A 14,415-nucleotide genomic window follows, 5' to 3' on the forward strand; every position below is an offset into this window, starting at 1 on the left:
AAAGAAGGTTTTCCCAGTGCTGAAGCCAGGAAGACCAAATCGAAACATGCTTATAATTTGTAAGGACAATGTGTAATGGAAACTCAATCAATCTCAAATTACTATTAGATAGACAAGAGGACAAAGTGACAACTAATAGGAACCTAATAGGAAGAAAAGCTTGATTCTTGATGAGAGCAGTTGGATGACCAGTGCCTTTGCCTTTGAATGCACCTGAAGTCAACAGAGGAAATTCATCATAATTCACTCTCAGCACCAGCACTCTGAAGAATCTCTTAATGTGGGGAAGCTCTTATCAAGACCACAGCAACTGTATCACTTTCTAGTTTCTTATATCAGAGCATGCAGTGGGTGATTTCATTGTGATTAGTGGAGGAAATCTGTAGCCCAATTACTCTGATGTAATTTTATCATTTTGCTTTCAAGGATGATCAGTCTGCGATAGGATAGTCCGGCAGTAATATCTCTTAACTCTCATTATTTCCAGAAGCTGCTACCACCCTGTATTTCTTCATGTTCTTGATTAGATTTATTCACAACATGAAAGATTTACACAGTCCCTGCACTTGTGCAAAGATTACTGCTCAAGCCATCACTATTTATTATGTTACAATCTCAAATGGTTTTTGATTTTCATAAGAAGCTTTGTATTTGCCTCGCCACATATTTTATTGCCAGTTTCACTTCTTCTTTTAGAGACAACAACATTTGAACAGTTACTGTGAGCACAAGTTTAACTTGTATGAGATGTTTGCCATAATTTCCTCTACTCGCTATGATCATTATACCGCTTCAGGGAGCAAACCGTGACATGCAGTACAACAGCTGGGCCACTGTGAAGTCTCGAATCCTCAGCAGGAAGAAAACTGGGAGTAAGATTATTGATGGCACTTGTGGTGCTACAGGGCTGTGGCCTCGGAGGTTCCTAATTTGGTGGCTGGAGGAATAGCACAGGGAAAACTAGACCATCTGGCAACAGAGTTACCTGAGCAAAGTCAGTCTGTGTGGAGATTTCCATTAATCAGCCTTTCGAATGTTTGTGGAGAGCTGCTCAAATTGGATGTGTTGCCATGGAATTTGGTGATAAAAATTCATGGTCCTGGCATCGAGCTCCATTATAAAATCAGCTTGGGAAAGCTAGGATAAGCAACCTGGCAAAGAAGGTAAATGCCCTAAATCCTCAGATTGCCCTAAACCACCCCAAAGTATTTCCTACTTATCCAGGAATATACCCAACAATACAATTTTGACAAACCAAAACCGTAGGTCTGTGCATGTGCTGTAGGGTAGTGGATAGGAACTTGTGAACTAGAAAAAAACGACTAGAACTAAATGCAATATACATTTCTTAAATTGTGTGCAAAGGCATAATGAAAATCAAAACTAAGATAACCAACATGGTAAACACAACTTCTAATCTTGATGACCACACAATTTCTTTTGGCCTTACTGACACCAGCAATTAGATCAAAACACAACTTTTGCACAAAGCTGGCAGCATAGCTTGAGTATTTGTATAAAATGCTAATTGATGTATATTCCCATAATTAAGAATGTTGGAGATTGTATGTGCAACATGCAAAGATGGACCGGAGAGGCTCTTCTAAAGGGAGTGAATGTAAGGTACTGATGTAAAAGGTAGAAATTCATATTTTGCAAGAGCTCTTGCAGAAGGAAAAACTTTTGATCACAACACAAAGTAAATTGTGTTATACTACTGTTAGTGTTTGCAGGGAATACTGTCCTTCTGTTTAAAAACAATGTGTTACGCATGTTATTGCTATCAATAGTTATATTTATTGTTAAATGACAACATCAGGTTGCTCCTATAGGTCATGTACGAGGGCGGGTGGACCAATATGGACAATTAAGTAAAGGAATTTTTGCATGGTTATAAATGACAAAAATAGTTGATCATGTGGTCTTTTGTGGACTTTAACATTCTCTTCTTTTTGTCTTTTTACTGTATCCTGATCCAGTTTAATGCGGGAAAAAAACATGTTTTTTAACAGATCATGATTCCAACATGTTGCCATTGATTCTGTCTGTGTCTCCGTAGCATTGCGACCAGTGGACAGCAATCTGTGTCTGGGCATCTCACCGAACACCACCCAGCTCTGCCATATAAGCTGTCCTGTAGAGTGTGAGGTGTCATCATGGAGTGCCTGGGGACCCTGCACCTATGAGAACTGTCAAGATCAAGCAGCCAAGAAAGGTAAGGCCACACTTAAATAATTACTTTGGATGATAAATACATTGGGTATCTCAGACGTTAGATTTCGGATACAAGCACAAGTGCGATTTCATACATGCTGCTATTGGCTGTGCATTATAAAGAGACTTGCTTACTGAGGGTTGTGACCAAATAGTCCAGAAAGCTTCTACTCTTTATTATTAGTTATAGGATGTAGAGTTTTTCTTAAAGACTCTGCTCTCATTGGCAACAAACGAAAACAAATTCGGTACTAAAAACCTAAACAACTAAACAACTAAAAAAAAATACAAAATAGAGTGCGAGCAAAGCATCATCCTCTCCTATTCATATTTGTCGGCTCCTGTGGCTGGTTCTGCTACTCCATCAGTGGGGTGGGCACGAATGCTGCTTCAGCCTTAATTATCCCAGGAACAGCGGCGTCCGCCATGACTAATGCATGTTGACTCTGCCTTAATGAAGCGCCTCAAATGAAAGGGATGGTTGGAAAGTCTTCTCCATGTATCTTAATGATGGATCCACTCCCTCTTGTGCTCACTAAGCCACTTATGCTCTCACTGTCGTCTACACTGTGTTGTGTCAAGCGAACATGAACACACACACACACACACACATCCTCAGGTCTGTGCATCCTGGTTCTCACTACACAGAGAGATATGGACTCAAAATGTGTCCTCCTGGCTTTAAATCTTTTGATCATTCGACACTGAACATGGGAATCAGTTGGCTGTGATGAGAGTCACTACTGTTTTCAGAGGAAAGCAGATCTTTCCAGGATTTGACCAGCATCTAGTGATTGGTGTTATTAACAGTTGGGGCTGGAGCATCTAATTAGGGTGCCCCTAACCAACGTGGTCAAGACAAGTAATCAGATTTAAATTGCATTATTTATTTATTTTTTATAAATTAAACTCGAAGCTTGTGTGTTTATATGGGATACATTTATATAAAATATAGTCACACGTCAACAACTTATTTTGTTTCAAAAATTGTATACATTGATACAGCTGGATGTGATGTATTCCTACTACTCTGGACATCACATGTGGTCTATTGACATTACTCAATAATTGAGGATCAAAATCATGAGCCTCTGTGGAATGTTGGACTACTTAAAATGTTTGATGGGTGTTTGATGATTGTCCAGATATGATACATTTGACAGCTTTACACTGAAGCTGGTCAAGCTACTGTCACCACAGACTGAAAGGATGAGCTGCCTTACTGGTGCAAGCTCTTGAGGGTCCTGGCATGTCACAATGCAGATTAAACCAACAAAGTTGAGTTACATTCGTGGGGTTTGAACTTCTGAAATTGATATTGGGAGTTCCAACTCCTGTTGGAGGCCAGGTATACAGTATACTAATCCATATGTGCTTTAACATTGCCACATAGGAGCAAAACAACCCACATTTACAAAATGAGGTTACTTCTTGTCTCCTTGTGTTCTCATCTTCTGTTTCTATATGTCTTCATGCCACGTTACCATGTTCTGCCATTTTGCGGTTCTATGACTCTCTGTAGTTGTTTACATGTCTTTGTTGTCTTTTTGTTTGTTTATGGAGTCACCTTAATGCTACTTTGTGATCTTATCACATCTCTTTATGCTCATTTACATCTCTTTGAGCTCATATTGTATCTCTTTGTAGAAGTTGTGAATGTCTTTGTGGTGGTAGGACTGACTTTCCGAGACAGTCACTTCATGTAGAGGCTTTGGCCTGTGCCCTGTTGGCCTATTTATCAATCAATCAAATCAATCAAATTTTATTTGTATAGCCCATATTCACAAATTACAATTCATCTCATAGGGCTTTAACAGGGTGTGACATCCTCTGTCCTTAACCCTCAGCAAGAGTAAGGAAAAACTACTAAAAACCCTTTTAACAGGGTAAAAATATGTAGAAACCTCAGAGAGAGCCACATGTTAGGGATCCCTCTCCCAGGACGGACAGAAGTGCAATAGATGCCACGTGCCATTTAGTAATCCATTCACCACTGGGGTTCTTGTCTCTCCTATATCATCGCAAGTAAGCTAAAGCACATTTGTAAAATGAGCAGAGTAAGAACACATTGGATTTGCATTTTGACAGAACTTGGCTAAATATGGAAATATCATAAATCTTTAATGAGTTATCTTGGAAAGTGCAGAGTTATCCTGAAAAGGTAACCTAAATCTGTGCGGTGTAACTTAAAACATGTGGAATGTGATAAAGGTGCTATATGTAAGTTATATGCTGCACATATTCAAGAGTTTAATTCATTATATTGTTTTATTCTTTATTTCTTGAGTCTGTCTTCTCTTTCTCTATGGGTTGCTGGTTTGGCCGTCCTAGCCTTAGAGCTACAAAATGGGAAAAAAAATTGTCAGTAGGATTACTGGTGGTATCCTTAACTCTACTCTACTTACTACCAAGAGGTCTTTATAAGCCCTCTGGGCAGAGTTCACAATTGGAGAAGTGTTGGGCAGCCACCCAGGTCAAGATGGCTGGTTTGCATGCTTTACATGCTATACATCTATACATCTATACATTGCGGTAAGTGAATAGCTGTTAATGGCTATGTAGCTATGTAACAGTGGCTAGTGATATTCAAGGTTTACAAATCTGGCTTAAAGGTACTGCATAATATCTGGAAGCTTTTGGTCATTAAAATACAGCTGGCAAATGTCTTACCTGACTGTATATGTTAGGTAATGTGACCAATGATAGATTTAATATTTTAGTACAGAAAGAGTCTCTCTTCTATTTTTCTTTTTCGGAAAGAGAAATGCAGAAAAGACAAACAACTTTTCATGCTAAATACAAACAGGTGGCTCCTAAGGCCTTTTAGATTTAAGGCACCTAAATTCCACGCCATTTTGATCATATTACTGAAGAGAAACAGAATGATTGAACATTATTTTACATCTGAGGTAAGATCAACCAATAACAGCGAGTGACAACACAGATGCAATATTACACATACCTATATTGCTTATGGCTCTTTGCAGGTGGTGCTTTTGGATAGCACCGAGATCGAGACACTAACCTTTACCAGTAAAATGAGAACATGTTCTAAACAGCTGAGCTAGTCTGCACCAGTGTGGACCTAATCAATTTACATGATTAAAAAGTGGAACAGCTGTTGGCTTGCCACAGCCTCTGTCTCAGTGAATTCCATTACTGTAGAGGAGATTATTCTAACCAGGCCCAGCATTTTGATGTTGGGCCTGCTCTAATGCAGGGCTCCAACTCCAAGAAATGTTAAAAGTTATCCTTGAATAACCTGAACAAATTATAATAATCCTGCTTTCTGTACAATGGACACCAGGCCCAGGTGTAGCAAAAGTGATGCACAAAAAAACATTGTTGGGACATAGCCCCAGTCAGGGAGATTCGTTGAGGTCTCATGAAAGTCTTTGACCTGGTGTTATTATCTACATAAACATCAAGCAGGCACAACTAAACAGATGAGATGATCTACCACAGTTCATCAGCCTTTTCCAAGTAGCCATTCATTTAGACATTGATGGACGGGTGTTGTTGGATATGAGTAAATACTTTCTCAAGCCACTGTGATCCTAGGAGGAGCCTTAATGCTCATGAATTTGCAATGTTTGGTTGTTATCAACATCGCACATTGATGATGAATTCAAGGAAATGTCTTAGGTTGCACAGGTTCGTCCTCTGCTCTGTTTGGCGGTACTAACTCTCCTGTTGCCAACTGTAATACCAATAGTGTGACCCCCGGGCAACAATTGACTAGCATTTGAATTCCACTGCTATTACTTACATTGATATATGTAAAGTCAAAACAATTTCTTAGATGCTAGTTAATAAGCTGACTCTGATAAATTCTAACTTTCAGGAAACCAACCATTGATTCAAAATAAATAGTATAGACAGAGCTTTCATGTTATAATTTTGCTAACTCGTGAAGTTAATGTTCATTAGTCATACTTGAAAGGATGTCAGGGCAACATTTGGGGTGGTGAAATGGTCAAAATTAATAGAATTTGGATGCAGTTAATGATCTAAGATAAAACTAGACTGGAGATTTGAACCTGTACCTTTAAACTTAACCTTCACTGTCACATTTCATTGAGAATCATTGAACATCCTTACTGTCCTGCGCTGATGATATGTAAAAGAAAATCACATGTGATTGTTTTCATGTGTGTGTCTTGAGTCAAAATGAAGCATCAAGCTTTGACAGCAGCTGCATGTGCTACACTGTTATCTTGCACCCATGCCATTCATAATACACCCTGCTGATAGCAAGTGAGTGAAGCCTGATAGAATTGAATTCCCTGCACCCCAAGACTCATCTTCCTTCATATAAACCCTCCCCCCTCTTAGATGAAACATCTATCAATGGGTCTAGACACATCGCGGTACATGTTCTGCTGAGCTGCCTGATTAAATAAAGGTTTTCGAGGGGAGAAAGAGGACAAAAAGAATCAGAAAATGGGAGATTCTGCTGCCTCCACCTGAGTCCTGCAGGCACACCACAGCTCCTCTGCCTTATCGGGCTGGTGCAGGAGTGTGGATTATGGTCTGAGTGACCTTGCCTGGGCTGAAGTTAACACCCTCCCCCCTTCTAAGGACCTGGGTCATGGAATCAAATGCCCTAGAGCAGAGGGAATGACACACACTAGAACAAACCCCAGCTGATTTAATGGATTCCTGCATGCATTACTCACTTTGGATAAACTATGAGAGAAGAAGAAAAAAAAGTAATTACGTGAAGTTCTTAGAATTTCTGTCAACTTTAGACTTAATGGACTGTCACATCAAATACAATATCACAATTATCATCATCAAGGCACACTGTGACCATGGAGTGAAGTTAATCTACTCACTGTTTCATGTCAGACACATTCAGATTGCATCAGGTTTTCGCTCAGCGGATCATAGAGGGGGTGCTGTGGTTGATTAGTTTGGGTATGTTTGTGTTCATTTACTTCATTAGGTTCCTTTTGTTCTCTGACAGGCTTCAAACTGAGGAAGAGGAAGATTGTCAATGAGCTAATGGTCGGGATGGGGAACTGCCCCCACCTGGTGGAGGCAATACCGTGTGAAGACCCCAACTGCTACGACTGGCTGGTGATTCAACTGGAGGAGTGTATCCCTGATAATGAGAAGGAGTGTGGACCAGGAACCCAGATCCCTCAAGTGCAGTGTATCAACAGTGATGGTGAGTAGACAAATGATACACAACACAAAACACCTATTCAGATCTTGGAATGGCTTGTGTCTAATCAGCCAACACCTTTTTCGATAGATCTCCACAATTGATCTCTAGCAGTTGGATTAAGGGCGTCCAAAGTTTCACACTTAACTTTTTGAATGTTATGAGTGCACCATCCAGGTCCCATTGTGCAAGGTATCTGCAATAGCTATAGCTGTATAGCTGCCATAGATCTTTTGCAACTCAAAAAGCTGAGTATGTAGGGGAAGCAAAATGCTCCAATTCAGGGGCTGCATCTTTCAGAGGCTGCATTTTAAGACTGATTGGGTCAAAGTAGCATAGGATACAATGTGTAGATCCCTCTTGGGCCAGGGGCAGTGGCTATAGCAAGTGCAACAGCTGAAAGTTGCAACGGTAAGGCCAGAAGAAGCTGGTGATGTAGGTAGGAAATACTTTGTACATCTGATGGTCTTGTTTCAGCAGTCTACTCAGTCAACAAGCCATCAATCAATCAATTTTTTTTTTGCCCGTTTCACATATAACAGTTTGTCTCATAGGGCTTAACAAGGTGTGACATCCTCTGTCCTTAACCCTCAACAAAGGTAAGGAAAACTGCCCCCAAAATAACCTATTAAGTGGGAAAAAACATAGAAACCTTATAGAGAGCCACATGTGAGTTATCCCTCTCCTAAAAAGCAATATTAACTAGGCCAACAATTTCATAGCCCTCTGAAAGATAAAGCCCCTAAATTTACATGCAGCGTACAATGCTAATCTTTCTTTACACTGGGTTTTTCTAAGTTGTCATATATATCTCTAAGTTGTAATCGCGTGACATAAGTATGGAACCTACTGTAACATACACATCACCCTTCCTGTTTCTGTGCACATTCAGGACTTAACCCTATCACAATAATCTGTTTATGAAATATATAACTTAGCGTGAAAACTTTCAAGTGCTTTACAGTCAGATGCAAATGTACCAGCACTGATAAAGTGACTCTTTTAAACCGTTAAGCTAATTAGCAGATAACTGGACGGGATCTGCTACGCTGGGAGGCTGTGTTCAATGTGGTGTGTGAGTTTGCTCAGCTCTGAATGCTGCAAAGTTGCTCGGCCTCCCTTTGAACCATCATACTGTGGGCCTTGTAGCCTTGGCTCATTGCCCATCATTGTAATTGCTGTAGTTCTGGGGAGACATCGCTCAGTTGTTTCTGCCTTTCTAAGCAATTTCATTGTGTTCCTCTGTGTAGCTGCTTTCGTCTTGGCTCTTGTGAGAGAATGCGAGGTACCAGGAACTCAGTGTTGGCATGTTTGTTAATTTTCTCAGCTATTTTGAGAATTAGTTTTGTCCTGACTCCTGAGATGAAAGACGTGTTAGTTTCAGTCCAATTTAGTGAATCTCAATCTTTTTATTTTTGGTAAAGTGTTACTTTCCTCTTAGTCAAAGAAAACATTTTAATAACCTCTGTTTTCCTATGCCATATTGTTTAGGTCTTTAGTGCAGTTTCCTGTATTTGTCTTTTTAAACAAGGGGAACAATGAAATCAAGAGCCTTTTCTGGAGAAAAGTAGCTCAATATACAATACACCTGACTTAACACATCATATATTCGGAAAAACGAAAAAGACAATTGAGTGCTGTAAACTATATACACCATGTACTTTTGTGACTTCTTTTTTTCACAACTGTAGTTGTGGGACAGTAAACAAAACACAGTGAGCTCTTTCTACTCTGCATTGTACATCATGTGCCACTGGGTCCAATTAAAAGTTGAATCTGTTGGACTTTAGTACTAAAGTGAAGCTCCAACTTTCAGAGGTTCTGCTGAGAGCAGTGGAAGCAATAATAATGCATGTTGCTGAAAAAGACCCTAATACATGTTATGTGTCTTCTGGGAAGGTGGGAACAGAAAATAACTGGGATTCTTGAAACATTTTTCTGTTTCATTTCTGTTCATTCTCGACAAATTAAGTGTAGACAACCTAAATCAAAGGGAAGCTGAATGTCACTCCCACATATTCCCTGAGAGAGCCTGTGGGAAAGTAAACATTTGTTATAGAAAACTGCAGGTAGCACAATGTCTTGATCTATCTATTTTTCTAATCTTTCTTTCAGTGGTATGATGCAATATTAAGGTAATGTTGTGACAAGAGATGAATTGAGAGACATATTTATTTGTATCTATTTGTAGTTTGCTTATTCTTTTTTTGCATTGAAGGAACAACCACAAAACAACAAAACAAATCCAGTAGACAATGGCCTGAGACGTCAATGGAAAAAATGTTATGGGGGAGGGGATATGGCTAGTGTGGGTATATTCCTGAACCATAACACAGTCGCTGCTAATGAGGGCTCTGGGGAGTGAAAGAGAGATGGGGCTTGTTCATCAGTTTCCATATTATACTTATCATCGAGGTTCACAGGCTGCAGTGTACTATGCTACCACTGTGGCACTGATTATTAATCCTCCCTGCAACCAATCGTCTTTACTCTCTTTCCTATGGACATTTTGGACCTAAGATGGATATCTGCTGAACTCAAGAGATATTGTAGACATTTTTTCTTTTCCAACCCACTGTTTAATACATGAAATTTTAAAAACAAATTTGTTTTACTTTTTCATTACCTTGCAATACTTTTGGCATTTCCTCAAGAGGCTCCACTACACAAAGTCAAAGCCAAGCTGTTGTTGGCCTTTATTCTTTTAAGGTGTGTCATTGAACAGAAGAATGTGGTATACCAGTGGGGTGATTTTCAACAACAAAAGAGTCAGACTGTTTGAAACTTTACCTGTAATGAAAATGAGGAGGGGTGATGGAGAAGGCACAGTGATGCAGAGCGGTGCAACGAGTTTGTGTTTGCTCCTCTAACTCTCTTAGCATCTGTGCTACATGTGAGGGAAACACCCTTGTTTACCAGATGCTGGTACAACCTCCACTGCTGCTCGCTGTGATTAACTCCTCAGCTGACAGAGCGGACAGAAGCCACGCAGGGGAGACTGTCTGTGATGTGGAAGGGTTTTATGACTGAACTGCGACGACAATGCACACATTTTATTTTTGGGTGGAAAAGATGACTAACAAATATAGCATGAACATCTAAGTTCATGCTTTTTAAAGGTAAAAGAAGAGAGTATTTGCAGGCTTTTTTGAGTGAGGGCAAATAAGCTGAAAGGTAATGTTTGTCTGTGCTGACATCCTGACATTCTACACTGAATTCCTTCAGTCTATTGCTAGTCACAGTGTGAATAAAGACTGTGAATAAAGATGGACTTCCTGCCACTGTAGACAGGATGGGAAGATATTCCTGATAAAGCAATGCTGCATTGCACTGGTGACATGTTTTAAGCCAGTCCTTTTAAAGGAAATTGTGGATTTTGTTTAATTGTTGCACCAACACAGTTGCTTGACCAAGTGATTTTATAGCAAGAACTAACTAGCATGTGCAAACTAATTCCCGTAACATGCATCATCAAATTTAGCTAACATAATAACACACGTTCACTGATGGCTACCATCTTCTATCCTATTTTTTTGGTTATTTTTTTTATTTTTTTTTGTTACTGCAAACAAGTGAGAGCTGGTAGCTGGACAGAGCGATCACATGTCTTTGTGGACACATCCTATGTCCTATCTGAATATGGGTTATATTCTTACAGAAGACACATCCTATACAGTATTGCTAATGCTTTTAACTTCCCTCACATATTCATTGATCTTTTTCCTATTCCACTCTATGACTAAGTAGGGAAGTTCTTTGAGTCCGAGTATTTCTCAAGGTGACCACATCTTCCTCATTCTTTCTTCCTCTCCTTCGATCTTCTGAGAGGCACTCAGCCGAAGAGATGTGCATGGGTTTCCTTTCATGGCACCCTGTTGAATCAGACTTATTGGTAAATTAGATTAGCGCAGCCTGCTCCACAAAGTCAGCATGGATTTAGTCTTCCTTTCTTCCCCATTACCTCTGACTGCATGAGAGGCAATCTCCTCCATAAGTGGCAGGGTTGAACGGAGGAGATGTCAGCTTCCATCGGGTACATTTCCATCAACAAAGTTTCAGACACTTGCCTGATGTGTGTAACATTAAAAAGCAAATTCCTCGCTTTGATCGCTTCAATTGCTTGCTGAGCTCAGGGCCAACTGGTATCACTTGAGTTTCTCAGATGTTTGAGCTTCGCAGAATGATTTTAAACAGCATAAAATAAGGTTGTTTCTCTGAACCACTTCCCCCCTGCTTCTCTATAAGGCCTCTTTTGACATAACTTTGACATTTCCCCCCAAATTATGTTCCTGTTCCTTGCATGTGTCTTGGTTTCTCCTGTCGTACGGCAGCTACTGTAATGGTAGCTCATTGGAAAGCCTTACCTTCAGAATAAATTGGACATTTTTTACAGTCAGATTTTTGATGATCATGAGATGTGCACTGCAATCCTACCCATCGACATACCTGCCATCATTTTTCTTTTCATTTGAAAGGGAAAATATATGACAAAGATTGCCACACTTTTTCACATTCGCAGTGTTTTTAATCACCAGGCACTAGAGTCGACTCATGTGGTGCTCCACTAACAAAAGACACCATGGAAGCCATCATCACTTGAATGATTTTCTCCAGTATCTATCACATGAGTGTCTTCTATAACCCCTGTCAGGGCCCCATATGTCCCCCATCACCATCGCTGCTCCTCTCCCCCAGCCATGTGGCATCCCTCAGGGTTTTCTCCTGACTGGCTTTTTATTGATCTCTTGTGCTCCCTCTGATGAAAATGGGTCTGGGTTTTCCCTGGGGTCCCTGGCGTGTCATTTGACTTACCAGTTGCCATTCTTCCTCTCCTTTACAATGAGATTTTCAGATATGGTCTTTCAGTGACAGGATGGGCTAGGATGGAATGGCACGGAACGGATAGATGGGGGTGGATGGAGAGTGAAGACAGCCTGCAGATCTTGATCAATATTGAACATATCAGCAGCTTAACAGCTCCACCCTTCTAAGAGCAACTCCTTGAGAAGACCTTAAATAGAAACCAGTATGAATACTCACGTGACAGCAATTTGGGACTATTTTATAGCAGAAAAAAAATGTCTACAACCCTCTGCGTATTTAGTTTTTCTCTGCAAATCAAAACCGTTCACATTCATTGAACACTTAAGGAGATGACTTATTATGATGTTGTATATTGAAACAGAAAGATAATTGTATTAAGATGAGGTGGGACAGGAAAAAGGGCAGGAAAGGGATAAACTGTTGGACCAGTCAGTCAGCATTGTTTTTACATTTGTCCTTGTTGGTATGGGCCTGGAACACTTTAGAACATGGCAGTTTTAGAGTTGCATGTATTTACATATTTAAACATGCATTTACTACTCTAAAAGCTCACTTATTGGACTTGCTGAACTGTCCCAGTGGCATATGCTTAAGTATTAATGTTCAGTTAAGCACTATTATGGATCAAACATATGAAAATGTTCCCAAGGGATTGAAATTATGTTTATTGCAATGATTGAAAACAAATTGCAATACATATTGGACAATATGAGGATTGCTTTTAGTCTTTCTATACTCAAACATACAGGTTATGAGAAAATATCTATTTACAGGTGCTAATTATAGGATACAAACATTTATGTATTTTATTATCTCATTATTACAACAAACTCTGCTCAGACCTATTTATTTTGAAATGAACACATTTCTCCTCAGTGTAGCTGTAAGGACACTTTCGCTCATGATCACCCCACTCTCGTAAATTTTGGCTATCGTGTAAAAATAAATTAGTGATTTAATTCCAAATATCAGTGAGCTAAATACTTCCAGAAGAAAGAAGCAAATCTGCATGACAGAAGTTGCTTCTCAATATGTCACTACCTGACGGAGCACACACAAGCGTATGTACTTCGGTAGACTGTATTGTGATGCTTTGTTAACATTTGTTATACATATTTCTTATTTTAATGCTAATGATGCAGCTTTAACTTCAGTATTCTATATTTAACCCCCCACCCCAACTGTGAAAGAAAGAAAGAAAGGAAGGAAGAAGCACAAACCAGTCCTTCATTAATTTAGCCTTTTTGTGGAATGAATTGGAACATGACTCATATTTAGCCTTGATTTATCTTTTGTTTTATATACATTTTCATTAAAAACTTTATGATGCATCATGCAGGTAAATATGTGGAAAGACAGCTCTGCCGTGATGCCATCCTGCCCATGCCCGTCGTCTGCGAGGTGCCTTGCCCAAAGGACTGTGTCCTGAGCCCCTGGACCCCCTGGTCTCTCTGCTCCCATACCTGCTCTGGAAAAAACACAGAGGGAAAACAGACCAGAGCTCGCTCCATCCTCGCCTATAACGCTGGAGAAGGTAGGAAGTCTCTGAAGTAGGAGAATAAAGCTGCATCCAGGATATTGTTTGTTGAGTCCGACAGATGGACCTCACATGGAACTTAAAATTACTTAGATAGCTAAGATAATAATCTCAGCCCTGACAGAGCATATCCATTAACATCAGTGTCTGCCTTCACAAATCAACCATAATTTCGCACTGTGCGAGTATTGCAAGTTCGTGCTGCGTATCCTCCTCACCTCTCCTTATTTAAGTAAAGTGTCAAAGTTTGTTGTTTTGTGTTCCTCTGCAGCGACTGCAAAGGTTGTGGCGTGGGTTACTGTGATGCAGGGTAAGAAGTGAGTGGAGGGATAAGCCCACAGAGCTGTCACGAGACTGAAGCACAATGTTTTGTATCACAATGTCTAACTGTGTTGTACAAAACCTTCTTGCTTCAAAAAATGCACATGGAATTTGCATTTAATTCTGTTCAAGGTCCTTCCCTGCTTCCATTGGTGCGACCAATCTTCGGTACATATATTTTTGATGTTCTTAGGTGGCAGCTATAGATGTTTTGCTGATGTTGTGTGTAGACTTCCTGTTTAACATAAGGGAAATAGAAAAGTAGCTACCTTGATGTCATCTGTTCCTGCCAATGAGCTGGCCCAGCAAAATCCCTGTGCTTTTAGAATAGAAGAAAAATAGAATAAAT

General features: G+C 39.9%; 1 protein-coding gene across 1 annotated transcript in view; it reads left to right on the forward strand.

The window, feature by feature from the left end:
- The window catches only part of LOC133972728 (thrombospondin type-1 domain-containing protein 7A-like), a 132,957-nt gene that overhangs the window by 73,066 nt on the left and 45,476 nt on the right, over window positions 1-14,415 (forward strand). Inside the window, exons 5-7 of the mRNA XM_062410306.1 lie at window positions 2,060-2,215; window positions 7,184-7,387; window positions 13,548-13,742. Coding sequence (XP_062266290.1) covers window positions 2,060-2,215; window positions 7,184-7,387; window positions 13,548-13,742 — 555 coding nt within the window. The remainder of the gene's footprint in view (window positions 1-2,059; window positions 2,216-7,183; window positions 7,388-13,547; window positions 13,743-14,415) is intronic.

This window comes from Platichthys flesus, chromosome 17 (assembly GCF_949316205.1).
Source record: "Platichthys flesus chromosome 17, fPlaFle2.1, whole genome shotgun sequence".
Taxonomy (NCBI): Eukaryota; Metazoa; Chordata; class Actinopteri; order Pleuronectiformes; family Pleuronectidae; genus Platichthys; species Platichthys flesus.